This window comes from Gopherus flavomarginatus, unplaced genomic scaffold (genome assembly GCF_025201925.1).
Source record: "Gopherus flavomarginatus isolate rGopFla2 unplaced genomic scaffold, rGopFla2.mat.asm mat_scaffold_34_arrow_ctg1, whole genome shotgun sequence".
NCBI lineage: Eukaryota > Metazoa > Chordata > Testudines > Testudinidae > Gopherus > Gopherus flavomarginatus.
Window position 1 is genome coordinate 5,585,969 of NW_026115061.1, and position 20,572 is coordinate 5,606,540.

Consider the following 20,572-nt stretch of genomic DNA (forward strand, 5'->3'; position numbering starts at 1 on the left):
TTCAGCCTGACAGTTCACCCTTCAGTATGACCAGTTGTAATCTCCCCTTTAACCAATTCCTTATCCACCTTTCAATTCTCATACTGATCCCCATCTTTTCCAATTTGACTAATAATTCCCCATGTGGAACCGTGTCAAATGCCTTACTGAAATCGAGATAAATTAGGTCTACCGCATTTCCTTTGTCTAAATAATCTGTCACCTTCTCAAAGAAGGAGTCAGGTTGGTTTGGCACGATCTACCTTTAGTAAAACCATGTTGTAATTTGTCCCAATTACCATTGACCTCAATGTCCTTAACTACTTTCTCCTTCAAAATTTTTTCCAAGACCTTACATTCTACAGATGTCAAACTAACAGGCCTATAGTTACTCGGATCACTCCTTCTCCCTTTCTTAAAGACAGGAACTATGTTAGCAATTCTCCAGTCGTACGGTACAACCCCTGAGTTTACCGATTCATTAAAAATTCTTGCTAACGGCCTTGCAATTTCATGCACCAGTTCCTTTAATATTCTCGGATGAAGATTGTCCGGGCCCTCCGATTTTGTCCCATTAAGCTGTTCAAGTTTGGCTTCTACCTCAGATGTGGTAATATCCACCTCCATATCCTCATTCCCATTTGTCATCCTTCCATTACCCCTAAGCTTCTCATTAGCCTTATTAAAGACTGAGGCAAAGTACTTATTTAGATATTGGGCCATGCCTCGGTTATCCTTAACCTCCTTTCGATCCTCAGTGTTTAGCGGTCCCACTTCTTCTTTCTTTGTTTTCTTCTTATTTATATGGCTATAGAACCTATTGGTTTTAATTCCCTTTGCAAGGTTCAACTCTACTTGGCTTTTAGCCTTTCTCACTTTATCCCTACACGTTCTGACCTCACTAAGGCAGCTTTCCTTGCTAATCCCACCCTTTTTCCACTCCTTGTAGGCTTTCTGCTTTTTCTTAATCACCTCTCTGAGATGCTTGCTCATCCAGCTTGGTCTACAACTCCTGCCTATGGTTTTTTTCCCCTTTCTTGGGATGCGGGCTTCTGATAGTTTCTGCAGCTGCGACTTAAAGTAATTCCAGGCCTCCTCCGCATTTAGATCCACAAGTTCTTCAGTCCAATCCACTTCCCTAACTAATTTCCTTAATTCTTTAAAGTTAGCCCTTTTGAAATCAAAAACCCTAGTCCCAGATCTATTTTTTTATCCTTCCATCTAGTTTGAACTGAATTAGCTCATGATCACTTGAACCAAGGTTGTCCCCTACAACCATTTCTTCTATGAGGTCCTCACTGCTCACCAAAACCAAACCTAAAATGGCATCCCCTCTTGTTGGTTCTTCAACTACTTGGTGAAGGAATCCATCAGCTATGACATCCAGAAAAATCTGACCCCTATTATTCTTGCTAGCACTTGTCCTCCAGTCTATATCTGGGAAGTTAAAATCTCCCATGATCACACATTTCCCATTAGTGTTTACTTCATTAAAAACATTAAAGAGGTCTCTATCCATATCCAAATCAGATCCCGGCGGTCTGTAGCACACCCCAAGCACTGTCTCAGGGGAGGCTCTAGTAACTTTCTTTCCCAGTGTGATTTTTGCCCAGACAGACTCTGTCTTGTCCATTCCATCACTTCTTATTTCTTTACAGTTAACCTTCTCATTGATGTACAGTGCTACTCCACCACCTTTGCCTTTATTTCTGTCTTTCCTAAACAGCACATAGCCTTCAATACCCGTACTCGAGTCATGACTACTATTCCACCATTTCCTTGAATCAAAAAGGCAAGATGCCAAACATTAATCCGTTGAGTCTTCAAACCACGTGGCTACAGACCTTTACAGAGCTGGTTTTAGGAAAAATGTGTGACAGAAATTGGTGGTTTTCTGTGAAATCTCTCAAAAAGATTTTTCAGTCTGTATTAGAGAATGCAATCTTGGGCCAACATTTTAAAAGCCAGGCTGGAGTTCTTTGAGGAACTGTCCAGAAATCCTGACTGTAGAGTCTAAATGGAGCTGATATTCAAAAGTGCTGAATAACCCTACTCAGCATTTCTGAAAGTCACTTATTTAGGAGGCTAAATCAGGGTGTAGGAATAAAAATTTAAGCTCCTGGTTTTGAAAAATTTAGCCCTGGAATTTTGGGGTCATTTTGATCCCGAAACCTTTACAAATAGTGTAATATCAATAAAAAAATTCACATTTATATAACATTTGGGATTTTCCTCATTCTGAAGTCCCAGGACTGGACAATACAGAAGGATATTGGCAATAGAGAGCCAAATTTAAAAAGTAGCTAGGCACCTAACTCCCATAGGGTTAGGCACCTAATTTGCTTAAATGCCTTTGGCAACCCTAATATATATACAGATTCAGAGTCAACAAAAGCTGTGAGAGGGATCTGCAATGCAGGACATCGATAACATTTGCAGGTAATATAAATGTGGGAAATCTTGGCAAAATCTGCAAAGGAAAATAATAAAATCCCTTGTGTACAACCTTTCCTACCAGACTGCTCTCTCGATTACACTAAGGTAACCCCATTATCTTCAATGAAGTTGCTCCAGGTTTAAACTGGTGTATTTCACAATAGAATTTTCCTTTCTGTCTGTAGTACAAAGGTAGGTATCATTGTTGCCATGTTATGGGTGGAGAAACAGGCATAGAAAGAGATGAAGGCCCAGATCCTCAAAGGTATCGAGGCATATAACTCCCACTGAAAATTAAGCACCTAAATATCTGTGAGATCTGGGCCCAAGTAACTTGTCTGAGTCACTGCCAAGATGAGAATAGAACCCAGGTGTCGAGATTCCTGTCCCCTTTATAACCACCCACTCACTTACCTCCTGGAGCCCAATATAACACTCAGGGGTCCTGACTTCCACGTCCTCCTTTTCTGACCACTAAATTAGGTTCTCCTCCCAAAACTGGGAATAAAACCTTGGAGTCTGGACTTTCAACCCCCCTCCCTCACATACTTTGCAGTGAAGCCAGAGAAAGAATTGATTAAGCTTCTCCGCAATGGCACCTCGATTGTTCAGTGGTCCCACTGATTGTTTGGCAGGCTTCCTGCTTTGCATGTACTTAAAATTTGTTTTGCTGTTATTTTTTGAGTCTTTGTGCAATTAGAACAGACACAAGGGGCTGTGGGTGCTGCAGAATCTGTAACCATGCAGTGAACTTTTACTACAGGCCATGAGCTGTGACAGTGATTTTCAGAGTGACTTCAGGGCATTATGTGCCCAACTCCCGCTGACTGCACAATGAGAGTTAGGCAACTAACATCCTTAGACCCCTTCGAATATCCCAGACTTAATATACAGAGATTTCTGTCTTGTCCCCTTGTATCCTCATTTTCCTTGTACAACCCTAACCCTAAGCGGCCAGATGATTAGCCCAAGCTTCTGAAATCTGACATTTTTCAGTAGTACATATAGAAGCTGAGGCAGCAGCTGTGCAATCTTCCCTCAGTCACCACTCCCTGGACGTGTGCTTCTACCCTGCCCTGGAGGGACTCTTGCTGTAAATGACAGAGGATTCCTTCTGCGCACTTCTGGACCTCTCTATAGTAATGGAGCACAAGGGTGCAAATATATTTCCAGTGATGTTGACATTTGTGTGTTGGGGACACGTCCTCTAGGAACCGCACAAAGATCCCCAGTCCGTTTCTTAAGGCCACCATGAAGCCATCACAAGGCACAAACTTTGATGCTTATGCTAACATAGTCAGCAGTGTGCCCTTGTCTGCCAAGAAGGCCAACAACATATTGGGCTATATTAGTAGGAGCATTGCCAGCAGATGGATGGAAGTGATTATTCCCCTCTATTCGGCACTGGTGAGGCCATACCCCCACTACAGAAGGGATGTGGAGAAATTGGAGAGAGTCCAGAGGAGGGTAGTGGAAATGATTGGGGGCTGCGGCATATGATTTACAAGGACAGGCTGAGGGAACTGGGGTTACTTAGTCTGCAGAAGAAAACAGTGAGGGGGAATTTGATAGCAGCCTGATCCTGAGGTCTCTTCCAACCCTAATCTATGATTCTATGATTGTAGAGAAAGAGGAAAGGACTAGGAGATGAGGTGGCACAAAATCCATCTAGCTCTTGAGGGATAAAGACAAAATTAGCTACAAAATATTTTGACTATAGGCTGGTATAAATTGCCAAAAATTACAGATTGGGTCTAAATAAATGTCTCCTAGTGAATTACCTATCCACTCTCTGTAAGTAACCCCCATGTTACAGTTGAAGAAACCAAGACACAGAGATTTGAGGTAATTTATTCACATATCTGGGCTTATATCACAGTAGCTCTAGTGGCCTCCTCACTTCTCTAGTCCCTGCTGCCTAGCTGTACTTGTTATCATTTGAGGCTGGGATTCTCAAGGGAGTAAGGCAACCAAGATGTACATGCCTTACTTCCTTAGGCTCCTTTGGGAATCCCACCCTTCATTTTCTGAGATTCAAGAAAAGCACAGCGCTTAGAAATAACAAGATAGACACATGGCCAGATTACAAATGGGTTTAGGCACCTCAATATGGAGATAGATGCCTATTGGGATTTTCAATACCACCTAAGCAGGTTAGGCACCTAATTCTCATTGAATGTTCATGGGATTTAGCCAACTAGCTCACTTAGGAGTTTTGATAAATCCTACTGGGTGCTTGTCTCCATCTTTAGATGCCCAAATCTCTCCATAATCCTGGCCTACAGAAGCTAGGGTAGAGGAAGTGTACCGGCGGGAGATACTAAGGCCTGTGCCATGCAGGGGTCAGACAAAGGGCTCATAATGGCACCTTTTGGCTTGAAATCCATTAATTTATGAACTTTTGCCTCTGGGCCTCAGCGTCTGAGCTGTGCAGAGCTTCAGGGAGGGAGTCCTGCAAGCCCTTAGGAAATAGACATGGATAGACAGCCTTCTACAGCGTCAGTCCTCTAGTGTCTGTGAAGCTCAAAGTCAGCTACACACAGCTCATCTACGGAGAGTAACAGGTTTGAATCTAATTCTGTCAGTTCATTCTCAGAGTGAGGGGCAAATGGGCTCTTACACATCTGTGTCTTTGGCTTCTAGACACTACAGCAGTAGGAACAATGGAGAGAGAAATAATGACCAAAGAAGCCTGGTACTGGAGGATCGAACGCATCACAAGCTGGGGAAAAATCCACAGTGACCAGCACAGTAAGTTCACTATATAAATATTGTTGTTGATTAATATACAGAGAAATGTAAGACGCTAAACATAAATTACAATTTGAACCCTTTAAGGCTTTAGCTGTCAATTAAGTCAGACATCTAGACCCAATCAGAAAAAAAATCAGTGCAAAATTTTGACTTGGTATTGAAGCCCAAAATCAGAATTTTTTTCAGGATTTGTCAACCAAAAATGTATTTGTTTTTATCTAATTTCTAATGTTAACTGGAAATATTAAGTTAAGAGCAGAAGAAAATTGTGGTTTTCAGTTTTCCAAAAAAATTAAATAGATTTTTGCTAAGTAGAGAAGAATCTTTCCCCGGACATATTTGCTTAGTTCAAAATCCCATTTTGGTGGGAAAAAATGGACGGAAAATTTCTAACCACCCCAAATTGGAAACTGAGCTTTAAAGAAAGGTGAGGAACCTTTTTTTTAATACAGCAATTTCAAACCTTTTTGTTCTATTGCAACCATGTTTATTTCTGTTTCAAAGGAATACTTATGGCAAGGTAAAATACAAGCAAGCAGCAAAGCCCGCAGATTGTGTTTTATACACACTAGCACTTGTAAACTCAGATTCAGAGATGCACCATCCACCTGATGCCTCTCTAGCTCAGTCCTGCTCTAAGACAGAGAGGAGGTCAAGGAGGATAGAAGGAAGATCTCCTGCTCGCGCCTCGTATCCTCTGAACCACACTGCTGCCAGCTGAACACCAATGCTGTAAACAGGTACACAGAACACACCCATAGTAAAACACAAGGCAGAGAAAGCGAGGGGGGGTGTGCGGGAGGGGAGAGAAGGAAACAGAGGCACAGGGAGGGGAAGTGATTTGCTCATGGTCACCCAGCAGGTCAGTGGCAGAATCAAGAACAGAACCCAAGTTTCATGATTGCCACTGACCCACAGGGCACAGACATGAAGGTAGAGAGGGAAACGATAAAACAGAGCAGTAACAGAGGGATTCACCCAGCCCATCATCAAACAGAGACACAAGCTCAGCTGGTATTTGCAGCCATGAATCAATCTCTAAGCAGGTAGCAGGCCGTCTCAGAACTCAGTGTGGAATCACAGATGAGCTGGCGCTTGGCACGCTGTGTGTGTCTGTGTCACGTTCAGGGGCAGCTCTATGTTTTTTGCCTCCCCAAGCACAGCAGTCAGGCAGCCATCGGCAGCATTTCTGCAGGAGGTCCACTGGTCACACGGATTCAGCAGTGGTTCTGCTGGTCCCCGCGCCTTTGGCGTACCTGCCACTGAACTGCTGCCAAAACTGTGGGACCAGCAGACCTCCCACAGAAACGCTGCCACAGAAATGGCTGCCTGACTGCCGCCCTCACAGCAACCAGCAGGCCGCACTCTGTGTCTTGCCAGCCCAGGCACTCGCTGCGCTGGTGCCTGGAGCCACCTCTGGTCGTGTTTCCCTGGGTAGAAGGAATCAGGCAGTGCTGGTGCTTTAGAAGTTTCCTATCCAAGTTGTTATCTTGCTGTTTGTCCTAAGAAGAACTGACTGGAAGGGACTTGGATCATCGAGTCCAATTCCTTGCTCTCACTGGAAACCCAGTCATATAATCCCCATCAAAAACTGATCCAGCCCCATGTCAACATCAGCTAGCTTGTTTGTCCCCAACTGCTCCTATTTGGACGCTGTGGCAGAGCTTCCCTCCTCTGATGGGGACAAACCTTCTTCTCATTTCCAAGCTGAATTTACTCCTGGCCAATTTATCACCATTCCTTCTTGTGCCGACATTGTCCTTTAGCATCAATAGCTCTGCTCCCTCCCTCTTATTTACTCCTTTGATGTATTTATAAAAAGAGTAATCATTACCCCTCTCAGCTGGCGTTTGCCAGGTTAAATTAGCCAAACTCTTTTAGGCTACATCTACTCAGCAAGCTGGGGCTGTATTTCCCCAGCTGGCACACATGTACTCACGCTAGGTTGAGGAGTATAAATAGCAGTGTAGCTGCGGCGGCACGGCTGGCAGCAAGGGTTAGCCATGCTGAGTACAAACGCTCCTGAACTCTGGGGCTATGTACTGTATTCGGTACAGTTTCCCATGCTACCGTGGCTATACTACTTTTCAGATTTGTGCTAGCTGTAGTCGAGCTATTGCAAGTAATGTATGCGATCTGGGAATCACTCCCCCTATTTTGTAGTGTAAATGTAGCTTTATTCTCTCCTCAAATAGCTCTCCATTGTAGCAATAGGATGACCATCATTCCTAAGATTGTTGGGCTTGGGTTGTAACTTTTTCCATATTTACACTGCGTTTTATCAAGCCTCATCTTGGACCAGATCCTCAGATCATGGAACGGGCCACCATCTATTTACAGTAAGGGAGTGTAGCAATTCAGGACTCATCCCTGTGGCGCCTCCTGCTGGCTGTCTGGGAATTGCCTTGCTTTCCAGCTCCAGAGCACCCTCTGCAGGCTGGTGTCATCACCGCTGGCTGCCCCCCCTTGTCTCTCCCAGACCCTGGTGACCCTTTATCTGGGGATTTTGCCCCAGCAGTATCCCCTCAGTCTCTGGGTCTCCCATCCCCAGAAATCCCCTAATCCCAGCTTGACTCAGTGCCTACTGCTAGTCATCATTTAGCCCCCACTCCCTAGGGCAGACTGAAGACTGTAATAGCCACTCATCATTGACAAGGGGTGGGTAGGACCTGCTTCCACTGCCTAGCCCTGGGCTGCCCCTGGGCAACTCCAGTAACTGGTGTAGGCCCACACAAGGCCTTGCAGATTGTCTGAGGTTCAGGAGCTGCAGATTTTACACTCTGTGGTGTTTCTAATGATTTACCTGGCAGCCCTGGTGAGAAATCTCCTTGTTATCATCCTTTTAGTGCTTGACCACCACCTTCACACCCCCATGCAGTTCTTCCTGATGAATTTGCCCATACTAGACCTGGAGAAATAGTAATAGGATGAAATTTAATAGTGAAAAGTGCAAGGTCATGCACTTAGGGATTAATAATAAGAATTTTAGATATACATTGGGGATGCATCAGTTGGAAGCAACAGAGGAGGAGAAGGACCTTGGGGTATTGGTAAATCACAGGATGACTATGAGCCGCCAATGTGATATGGCCGTTAAAAAAGCTAATGCCGTTTTAGGATGCATCAGACGAGGTATTTCCAGCAAAGATAAGGAGGTGTTAGCACCATTATATAAGGCACTGGTGAGACCCCACCTGGAATACTGTGTGCAGTTCTGGTCTCCCATGTTTAAGAAGGATGAATTCAAACTGGAACAGGTTCAGAGATGGGCTACTAGGATGATCCGAGGAATGGAAAACCTGCCTTATGAAAGGAGACTCAAAGAGCTTGGCTTGTTTAGTCTAGCCAAAAGAAGGCTGAGGGGAGATATGCTTGCTCTTTATAAATATATCAGAGGGATTAATATTAGAGAGGGAGATGAATTATTTAAGCTTAGTACTAATGTAGACACAAGAACAAATGGATATAAACTGGACACTAGAAAGTTTAGACTTGAAATTAGACGAAGGTTTCTAACCATTAGAGGAGTGAAGTTCTGGAACAGCCTTCCAAGGGGAGTAGCGGGGGCAAAAGACATATCTGGCTTTAAGATTAAGCTTGATAAGTTTATGGAAGTGATGGTATGATGGGATAGCTTAATTTTGGCAATTGCTCTTTGATTATCAGCAGATAAGTGTGCCCAGTGGTCGGTGATGGGATGTTGGATGGGATGGGATCTGAGTTACTGCAGAGAATTCTTTTCTGAGTGCTGGCTGGTGAGTCTTGCCCACATGCTCAGGGTTTAGCTGATCGCCATATTTGGGGTTGGGAAGGAATTTTCCTCCGGGGCAGATTGGCAGAGGCCCTGGAGGTTTTTCTCCTTTCTCTGCAGCGTGGGGCATGGGTCACTTGCTGGTGGATTCTCTGCAGTTTGAGGTCTTCAAACCACAATTTGAAGACTTCAATAACTCGGACATAGGTTAGGGGTTTGTTATAGAAGTGGATGGGTAGGGTTCTGTGGCCTGCTTTGTGCAGGGGGTAGGACTAGATGATCACATTGGTCCCTTCTGACCCTAGAATCTATGAGTCTATGAGTCTATGAGTCAGATCCATCTCCGTCTTGTCCCCAAGTCCATGCTCAATTCTCTGTTGAACATCAGGTTATTATCTTATGTTGGATTCGTTGCCCAAGTTTTTCTCTTCATTTTCGTCACTGTGGCTGACTTTGCTTTCATCACCATCATGGTTTACGACCGGCACATCGCCATCTGCCAGCCACTGCACTATGAGACTATAATAAACAGGGGAGCTTGTGTCCAAATGGCAGCTGGTGCCTGAATTAGTGGAATTCAGTTTTCTACTATGCAGATTGGGAAAATATTTGCACTAACCTTTTGTTGAGGCAACATGGTGGATCAGTTCTGTGAAATCGCCCGGTGGCTCAGGATCTCCTGCTCTGACTCATACCTTGGTGAAGTTATTGTTACTTCTTTTCTCTTGTTCTTAGGCTTAAACTGCTTTGCTTTTATAATTATGTCATATGTTCAGATCTTCAAAACAGTGCTGAGAATCTCCTCTGAGCAGGGCCGGCATAAAGCCTTCTCCACTTGTCCTCCTCACCTCATTGTGATCTCCTTGTTACTTTGCACTGGTACGTTTGCCTACCTGAATCCCACCTCCAGCTCAACATCAGGTCTGGATGTCATGGTGACTGTTCTCTATTCTGTGGCGCCTCCAGTGATGAATCCAGTCATCTAAAGCATGAGGAACAAGGAGATAAAAGGTGCCCTGAAAAAACTGACGGAGGGGAAGTTATTCAAGAAGAATAAAATTTCCAGATTTCTCCAATGGCCATGTTTGCATACTGTGCTTCTTTACAGATATAATCAACGGATGACATTATTATCTCCATGGGAATGTGATGTGCAGTCTTTTTATGCAAAAACCCTATGTTCACAGTAGTAATAATCCAGACTAAGTTCACTGAAGTCAGTGGAGATACTGTAGGTTTACACCAGTGTAAATTAGATAAGAATCTATCTATCTATCTATCTATCTATCTATCTATCTATCTATCTATCTATCTATCTATCCTAATACACACACATCTATCTATCTATCTATCCTAATACACACACATCTATCTATCTATCTATCTATCTATCTATCTATCTATCTATCTATCTATCTATCTATCTATCTATCTATCTATCCTAATACACACATCTATCTATCTATCTATCTATCTATCTATCCTAATACACACATCTATCTATCTATCTATCTATCTATCTATCTATCTATCTATCTATCTATCTATCTATCCTAATACACACACATCTATCTATCTATCTATCTATCTATCTATCTATCTATCTATCTATCTATCTATCTATCCTAATACACACACATCTATCTATCTATCTATCTATCTATCCTAATACACACACATCTATCCATCTATCTATCTATCTATCCTAATACACACACATCTATCTATCTATCTATCTATCTATCTATCTACCTATCTATCTATCTATCTATCTATCTATCCTAATACACACACATCTATCTATCTATCGCCTAGTGATAGCTCTTGCTGTACCAGAACATTAAGTTCAGCAATGCTTAAACTTTGGAAACCCAAGAAATAGAGTTAAGGTACATGCTCACATAACCTTAATTCTGCCCCCAGCTGCATTTACTGTGCTAGCTGTAGCTGTATTGAATAATGGAGGCAGTAGATGGGGCAAGTTGGTGGAGGTGTGATTGTGATATGAGGAGATTTTAGGATTAGCTGAGGAACATCACAGAGCCATGACTGATATAACAAGATCTGGGTCTGAGTCCCCCCCATGTATGTGATCAAAGGAGAGAGGTGCACCTGTCCCTCAAGGAACCCGTCTGCATCAATTCAATACAGAACTGTGTAGGTCGTGTCAGTAGCACTGGTGTCTTCTTGCCACGGTATAGCCAGTAATGAAGTGGGATATGAGAGCAGGCTGTGGATTTAATGATGAGTAGGGAAGTATAAATTTAGGTGATCTCCTATGTGAAGGGGCTGTACAAGGGCATGAAGTGGCTGTTAAATTTCACAGGTGTGGTGTTCTGTCAGGGGAGCAGGCTGTGTTTGAGGGCAGGGGAGGTGAAGGTATCTCCAGTGACAAAGCAGAGTGGAAGCATGTGCTGTTATGTTTGCACCCCGCAGAGAAGATACCCGAAAGAGGGTTCCAAAGAGGATGGATCTAGACTGTTCTCAGTGGTACCTGATGACAGAACAAGGAGTAATGGTCTCAAGTTGCAGTGGGGGAGGTTTAGGTTGGATATTAGGAAAAACTTTTTCACTCAGAGAGTGGTGAAGCACTGGAATGGGTTCCCTAGGGAGGTGGTGGAATCTCCTTCCTTAGAGGTTTTTAAGGTCAGGCTTGACAAAGCACTGGCTGGGATGATTTAGCCGGGAATTGGTCCTGCTTTGAGCAGGGGGTTGGACTAGATGACCTTCTGAGGTCCCTTCCAACCCTGATATTCTATGATTCTAAGATAGACATGACACCAAGGAAGCTGACAGGAACACAGCTGAGTGCTATGCTCTTTTTCTAGCTGCACAATGGAAAGTAACATGAAAGTGAGGTTGTGGACTGGGGAGGGGAGAGTGCTCAAACATTGAAAGGGACAGGACATTATGTGTGTTATGGATGTCGTGGGGCATCGCACAGGGCCAGGGGAGTTATGTTTATGAGGACATTTAATTCACTTCTGCATATCCTTGCTAGAAGTGTGAGGTTAGCTGAACTCGACCTTCTGGACAGGCATGAGCTGTCACTGGTAAACCTTAACTCTGTGTTAATGAAATTTTCAGTCATTTTATTTCCTAATTTTTTTTAAGAGAAAGAGCACTTGTTGATCGGACTTAGTGGTCATTGCGGCAACTGTAGGTGGCCGTGGATATGAATGATGAGTGAAGCAAAAGGCTTTTTTAAGAGCCATCACATTTTTCTGGAAAGGAGCTGTAATCTGTGCACTGCTTTACCAATCTGGGGTCCCCTTGCAGCCATCCCCCACCTCTCGGTAAGCGCAGCACACAGCTGGACACAGCCATCTGCAGCAATGCAGGCTCAGAGATGTGTGAAGTGGGCTGTTCATCTCAATGAGCTATTCTCAGCAGAGTGAGAAACCCCTCCAGGAGACGGTACAGCCTGAAACAGCTCAGAGAGGTGTGAACTGCACCCCTCATCTCAGTCACCCAAGTGCCAGCAGGCTGCTCAGTGTGTTGTGGGTGCATGTCCCTGTTTGCCTCCTCACAGCTTGACACCCTGAGGGGCAGCGCTTCCCCAGACCCTGGCACACACTGGGGGGGGGCGGGTGTTAAGGAGCCTCATCCCTCCCCCTGCCTTGCCAAAGGGCAAGACCAAAGCCCCCAAGATCACAAAAGGGAGAGAGGAAGGGGGGTCCGACCCCCAAAGATGCATAGAGAGCCGCCCCCTGATATTGGCACACACAAGGGAGGGGATTGTGGGGCTGTCGGGTGCCCTGCCCCTTACTCTAGTTCTGGATCCAGCAGAGAAAGAGATAGACCAGGGGTAGGCAACCTATGGCACGAGTGCCGAAGGCGCCACACGAGCTGATTTTCAGTGGCACTCACACTGCCCAGGTCCTGGCCTCCCATCCGCGAGGCTCTTCATTTTAATTTAATTTAATGTGAAGCTTCTTAAACATTTTAAAAACCTTATTTACTTTACATACAACAATAGTTTAGTTATATATTATAGACTTGTAGAAAGAGACCTTCTAAAAATGTTAACATGTATGACTGGCACATGAAACCTTAAATCAGACTGAATAAATGACGACTCGGCACACCACTTCTGAAAGGTTGCTGATCCCTGAGATAAGCACACACGCACAGACAGTGCTGATGAAAAGACAGCAGGGTGCTTTGTTTGCCGTTGAAAAACTGAAACTAAAAAAGGAAAGTGAGGCTTTCCGCTGGGAGCGGGGGGAGCAGAGAGCATAGAGTCCCCTGAACATTGAAAGAGGACATCACACCCCTCTGTTGTCTCAGTCCCCCGTCACTCACCCTCATATCCCCCATTTCCAGTGTTCCACCCCTCCTTATCTCCTGACACCCAACCCACCTCTTACCCACCCACCCTTTCCATCCTCCACCCCATAATCACCCCGTCCTCCCTGCCCCCAAAACCCTTCTCCCCTAATTCCCATCCTCATCATCCTCCCCTCCCAGAAGGTAAGTGCATTTCAAAAAAAGTTTCAGCACCTCTTAAATATCCTGCTGTACTCAAGTGACATTTCCCCACAATTCAAAGCACTCAGAAAGAGTCAGGTGCCTCCTGTTCTTAGTTTCAGATTTCTGCATGGGGTTAGCTCTCCACTCAAGGTGCCCAGCTGGCCTGCAGTTTTGACAGCCAGAACATTCCACCTTATCGGTAGCTTTCAACCAGCTCATGCTCTTTCCATGCACGTGGCCAGTTTAATCCATTCAGCATGACTCCAAGCACTTCTGAGGCTGAAGGACACAACTGAGAGCTAAACTCTCTGACTAATAACACTGTACCTTTATTTCCTCTGAAGGGCTGCTGGGTTGGCCTTGAGCACTGGAAATGCTTCCTAGGGCTGGTCTACACTGTGGGGAGATCGATCTAAGATAAACAACTTCAGCTACGTGAATAGCATAGCTGAAGTCGAAGTAGCTTAGATCGAGTTACCTACCATCCTCACGGTGCGGGATCAACGTCCACACCTCCCCCTGTTGACTCCGCTACTGCCGTTCGCATTGGTGGAGTTCTGGAGTCAACAGGAGCACGTTTGGGGATCGATATATCTCATCTAGATGAGACGTGATATATCGATCCCCGAGAAATTGATTGCTACCCGCCGATACGGCCGGTAGTGAAGACGTACCCCTACTGTGAGGATCTGAGCCTTGGTTTGACCTCTATCTGGGCACAAAAAATCAGCACCAAAACACACCAAGGTTAAGAAAAGTTAGAAGTAACTCCTTGGGAGTCAATGGGGCTGATTTCCGCTCGCTCACCTTGGTGTAAGTCAGGAGTAATTCCATTGGAGTCAAGGAGCCTGATTCCCCTCTCACTCTCCGCAGGGTAAGTCCATGGTGTTACAATGGAGTAGGTCTGGTCTAAGGAAGAGGAGATTCAGGTCCTTTGACTCCAGCCCCTGCTGCATCCTCCACCCCCTGAACTCCCTTATCCTACTCTTTGAGTTTTTCCCTCCCTCTGCCTCACACAGCCCAGACCCCCAAACAAACACCTACAGCCCCTAATCCTCTCCCTCCCTCTTGCAACCCTCCACCCCACAAACCCTCTCAGCCCCTGTTCTTTGAGGTTCCCCTTTCCATGGCCCTGAGCCAATTCCCCCACCCTGAGTTCCTGACTGAGCTTTCTCAGAGATCCCTCCTTAACCATTCTGTCCACCAGTCCCTTCCTGTTCTCAGCCCCACTCCCCTAAAGTGGCCTCAGCCCCAGGGAGCAAGCCCCACCTCAACACCAAATACTTGCCCATTCTCTCCTCCTTCTCCACATTGACAAGACCTGGCCACCATTTCCTTCCTTCCCAACTCTCATTCTTCCTCTGCCTGGCCCAGTCCCTTTTCTGAACAGTATTTTCAGACTGGCCTCTGCCCAGCCTCACCCAGTACACAGCTAACCTGGGGAACTCACTGCCACAAGATATCACTGAGACAAAATGACCAGAAGGGTGAGACACTGACAGGTATCATGAAAGCCTTCACAGTTACATTTGAGCAGAAAATGAATTAAACCACCATGGTGCAGGTCTCCAACCAGCCACTCACTCACAGGGAATCACCCTGATGTGGAAGTTAGTGCAGAATTGCCCATTGAGGGGGGGCAGGGTCCCTGCCCTTCCCTCTACAGTAGGTGGTGCTGGTCCCTTCAGGAGTCTCTGCTCTCAGCAGAGCTATTCCCAGGACCCTGGGGAAAGCAGCAAATTTATTCCCATAAAGCTCTGCTTACTCTCAGGGCTGGATTCAGACACTTCAGGGCCACGCAAGGGACTCTGTCCTTCAGGAAGAAAATGTCCAACCAAACCACTGTGCCCGAATTTCTTCTCCTGGAATTCTCTGATGGTGGGGAACTGCAGATTTTACACTTTGTGGTGTTTCTACTGCTTTACCTCGCATCCCTTTTGGGGAACCTTCTCATCATCATAGGGAAATCTGAGCTGAGCTGTTCCCAGGAGCCTGGGGAAAGAGGCATATTTAGTCCCATCAAGCTCTGCTGATTCTCAGGGTTGGATTCAGACACTCCAGGACCATGCAAGGGACTCTGTCCCCTTGATCCAGTGTCCCAGATGGACTGTCACTGGCAGGAGATCCTCAAAGAGAGGCTGGGACTGTGGCATTGGACCCCTGCTCTGTCCCAGAAGAGGAGCAGGTGACTGTCCCCCAATCCCTTGGGATCAGCATGGTGCCCACAGACAGGCATGGGGCAGTCGTGGTACTCTGAGTCCTTACCTCCCTAGCCAGTGTCTATCTGCTTGGATGAGGGGGTCAGGACTGCTGTGCTCTTCCCCTTCTCCTGCACACTAAATATGAGTCAACAGTGTGATACTGTTGCAAAAAAAGCAAACGTGATTCTGGGATGCATTAACAGGTGTGTTGTAAACAAGACACGAGAAGTCATTCTTCCGCTCTACTCTGCACTGGTTAGGCCTCAACTGGAGTATTGTGTCCAGTTCTGGGCATTGCATTTCAAGAAAGATGTGGAGAAATTGGAGAGGGTCCAGAGAAGAGCAACAAGAATGATTAAAGGTCTTGAGAACATGACCTATGAAGGAAGGCTGAAAGAATTGAGTTTATTTAGTTTGGAAAAGAGAAGACTGAGAGGGGACATGATAGCAGTTTTCAGGTATCTAAAAGGGTGTCATCAGGAGGAGGGAGAAAACTTGTTCACCTTAGCCTCTAATGATAGAACAAGAAGCAATGGACTTAAACTGCAGCAAGGGAGATTTAGGTTGGACATTGGGAAAAAGTTCCTAACTGTCAGGGTAGTTAAACACTGGAATAAATTGCCTAGGGAGGTTGTGGAATCTCCATCTCTGGAGATATTTAAGAGTAGGTTAGATAAATGTCTATCAGAGATGGTCTAGACAGTATTTGGTCCTGCCATGAGGGCAGGGGACTGGACTCGATGACCTCTCAAGGTCCCTTCCAGTCCTAGAGTCTGAGTCTGAGTCACACCGAGCCTTCTGCTAAGGCAGGGTTGGTGGAGTCCTCTAGAGCCATAGAGCTGCGAGTTCATACCCCATGGAGATGCCTGGGGCAGTTCCCTTCTCCCAAAGCCATTGTCTAAGGCCCTCTTCAGACTCAGGCAGACGATGCTGCAGTGGGGGCAGATCTCCCCATCCCATCCTTATTGTTCCAGACTGCGGGGGATGCAGTATCTGTTGCTGGCCCCTGTCAGACCAGGGGCACTGGACTCTGGAGATTCCTATATTCCTGTGGAACACAGGCAAATTCTGTTTGGGGAAAAAAAGACAAATATTGCACCCAGATCTATGAAAATTCATTAAGAGCTCAAACAAACCTGAATCATGGATCATCTCTAAATCAAAGTTTCATTATGAATTTTCTCATGCAGTCTCAATTATTATGCTCCAAATTTTGGTAAAGTGAGCCACAGAGAGTTGAAGTAACGTAGCTGCATAGCAGGAGTTCTTGGCATCTTGTGACCTCCACTCTCTAGATGCCTGGCAGTACTAGTTACCATTTCAGGCTGGGATTCTCAAGGGACTCTAAGGGAGTCAGGTGCCCAAGAGGTACATGCCTTAGTCCCATAGGTTCTTTTGCGAATCCCAGAGTTCGTTATCTGAAATTCAGGAGAAGCCTGGGCTTTGAATGTGAACAAGATAGACACAGGAGCAGGATTACAAAGGCACCTAAAGAAGGAGACAGGTGCCTATTGGAATTGACAATAGCATCTAAGCAGGTTAAGCTCCTCACTCCCACTGAATGACCACCTAACTCATTTACGAGCATTGATTAGTCCCAGTAGGTGCCTGTCTCCATTTTGTAAATCTGGCCCACAGACAACACCGAAGCTGGGCTGGAATCAGGGAACGCCGGGGGAGATCATAGGCCTGTGCTATGAAGGGGTCAGACTTGTGGGACAGAATGGCTCTTTTGGCTTTAACACCTACGCATCTATGCACTTGCCTCTGGGCCTCTGCTGCTGAGCAGGGCTCCAGGGAGTGAGTCCCAATAGGCATTAGGAAATAGACATGAATAAATCACCTTCCTGCAGCATCAATCCTTTAATCCCAGTGATGCTCAACACCAGCTACACACAGCTCATCTACAGAGAGCAACAGGTTTGAGTCTGGTTCTGTCAGTTCCGTCTCAGAATGAGGAGGTGGGGAAAGGATTCTCGGATACCTGAGCCTTTAGCGTCTAGATTCTGGTGTATAGATAGATATTGACCAAAACATCCTGGTGCTGGATGACTGAACGCATCACATGTTGGAAAAAAAATCCACACAGATCAGCACAGTAAGTCTGCTATTTCAATTAAATATGTTGGGGAATCAACATACAGGGGAAACTTCAGATGCTAAATAAGACTTACATTATGAACTCATTAAGACTTTTACTCTCAGTTTAATCAAATACTTGCTGCTGATTGGAATTTTTCCCCCCTTTGGGGAAATTTTGACTTTTCACAGCAAACCTCAAATCATTTTTCCCCCAGATTTTGGCAATTGAAAACCTTCTGCTGAAAACTGGATTTTTTTCATCACAAAATCATAAAAGTTTGAGTTTTCAGTTTCTTTACAAAAGAATCCCAAAATGTTTGAGGGAAGCAGACAGATTCTAGGATTTTGTTGGTGGTGGTGTTGTTTAGATGAAAAACCAATCTCCATTAGAAATAACACAGCTGAAAATTTCCAACCAGCAGTAAATTTTATGTAAATGTCAGAACATTAATATTGCCTGATAAGAGCTTGTTTTCAAATCCATTTATTCTATTGCAGCTGTGTGATTTCTCTTTCAAAGGGATCGTTGCATAGAGGTAACAATTAAATAACTAGTAAAGCTGGCAGCGTGAACAATGTTTCGAACAGACAAGTCTCTTAGAATCCCAGTTTAGAGTTGAACCAGGCAGCCAAAGCCTGTCTATCCTTCCACCATTCAAAGACATACGGGATTTCACTGGGAGTAGAACTCTGATCTCTTGGTTTAGCTCCACATTGCTGCCAGCTGAATATAAAGGATGTAAATGGGTTTGCAGAACATACACAGCTTAAGGCACAGGGCCATGATTTCAAAGGTATTTAGGTGCATAGTGGGACTTTCAGAATCATCTAGGAGCTTACAACTCATTGATTTCAAGAGGTTTTGGGGGCCTAGATGCTTTTGAAAATCCCACTAGGTGCCTCAATACCTTTAACAATCTGCACCACTGCCCCTCTCCAAAAGCCCTTACAGTCCTAGTAGAGTTGGCAGAGAAAGGGAGGGAAGGGAAACAGAGGCAGAAAGAGGGGGAAAAATGGGTTAAGGGCACACATCAGGTCACTGGCAGAGACAAGAATAGAGCCCAAGTGTCCCTGCACTGCACAACACAGAGTAAATGATAAAACATAGGAATGATGGAAAGATGCTGCTAGCCCATGGTTACACACAGGCAGAAGTGCAGGTGAGGGTTGTTGCCATAAATTAATTTGGAAGCAGGCAGCAGGCTGTCTAGGCACAGAGCTTCAGGTAGAAAGATAACAAATGAGCTACTACTTGCAATGCTGGAGGAGTCTATGTCATATTGCCCTTCAAAGTGGGAATCAGGCTGTGTTGGCATTTTTGTCTATTAGTTTCATGCCTAAGTTGTGAGCTTGGTTATGGTCGTAGTGGAGGGACCTTCTTTGCAAGAATTGTTGGATTTGGAGTGTGCTTTGTTCCATTCTTCATAGTGCAGCTTATCAAGGTACACCTTGGGCCAAATCCTCAGATCTGGTAAAGTGATGAAGCTCTGTTGAGTTTACAGGTGGTTACACTAGTGTGATAATGTGACTGATTGATTGTCAGAGGTGAGGAGCACTAACATCACTTAGTCATTGTAAGTGATGAGTTCTGTGCACCTTTGACATTCATATAATGACATATTAGGAAAAGGAGAAATAGGGCCATTCTCTCTGTCACTCTGATCATGACCATTGTCCTTCTCATTCCATCCACAGCCATCACACAATGTACTGAGGAAGAAAATGTCCAACCAAACCACCATGACTGGATTCCTTCTGCTGGGATTCTCTGACATTAGAGAACGGCAGATTTTACATTTTATTGTGTTTCTAGTGCTTTACCTGATATCCCTGCTGGGGAACCTTCTCATCATCACAGCCATAGCCCTAGACCGCCACCTTCACAACCCCATGTACTTCTTCTTGATTAATCTGTCCATCCTAGACTTCGGCTCCATCTCTGTCACCATCCCCAAATCCATGGCCAATTCCCTCACAAACACCAGAACAATTTCTTATTCTGGATGTGTTGCCCAGGTCTTTTTTTTCTTATTCTTTGCTTCAGCAAGTTTTGCCATACTGATCATTATGGCATATGACCGATACATAGCCATCTGCCAGCCACTTCACTATGAGATGGTGATGAACAGGAAAACTTGTGTCCAAATGGCAGCCAGTGCCTGTATCAGTGGTATTTTCTACTCTGCACTGCACACGGGGAACACATTTGCGATATCCTTCTGTGGAGGTAACATGGTGGATCAATTCTTCTGTGAAATCCCCCAGCTCCTCCATCTCACTTGCTCTGACTCAAACATCGGTGAAATTGTTGTTATTTCTCTTAGTGTGCTTTTATGTTTAATGTGCTTTGCTTTTATAACTGTGTCATATGTTCAGATCTTCAAAACAGTGCTGAGAATCCCCTCTGAGCAGGGCCGGCATAAAGCCTTCTCCACCTGCCTCCCTCACCTCATTGTCGTCTCCTTGTACCTTTTCACTGGCACCTTTGCCTTTCTGAAACCCACCTCCAACTCAAACTCAGATCTGAATCTCTTGGTGGCTGTTCTCTATTCCATAATGCCCCCAATGATGAATCCGATCATCTACAGCATGAGAAACAAGGAAATGAAAGGTGCACTCAGTAAACTGATAGGTTGGAAGATATTCAGCAAGAATAAAATGTCGATATTTCTCCACTGATCACAGTTACATTCTGTGTTTCTTTATAAGTATAATCAACTGATGACATTATTGGCTTCCTGAGAACATACTGTGCAATCTATTTATGCAGATTTGAGTATTTACACTAATAAAAATCCAGACAAACAAATAACGAAAAAGTAGTTACTAGAGGTTTACATCAATGTAATTAAGATTAGAATCAATCAATCTATCTATCTACTGCTAGCCATCACTT

At 44.9% G+C, this 20,572-nt stretch overlaps 1 protein-coding gene across 1 annotated transcript; it reads left to right on the plus strand.

Moving 5' to 3' along the window:
- Positions 1–19,374: 19,374 nt before the first annotated feature.
- On the plus strand, positions 19,375–20,355 carry LOC127042199 (olfactory receptor 14A16-like). The gene has a single exon (XM_050935820.1). The coding sequence runs from the start codon at positions 19,399–19,401 to the stop codon at positions 20,353–20,355; it is 957 nt and encodes a 318-aa protein (XP_050791777.1). The 5' UTR covers positions 19,375–19,398.
- The last annotated feature ends 217 nt before the right edge of the window (positions 20,356–20,572 follow it).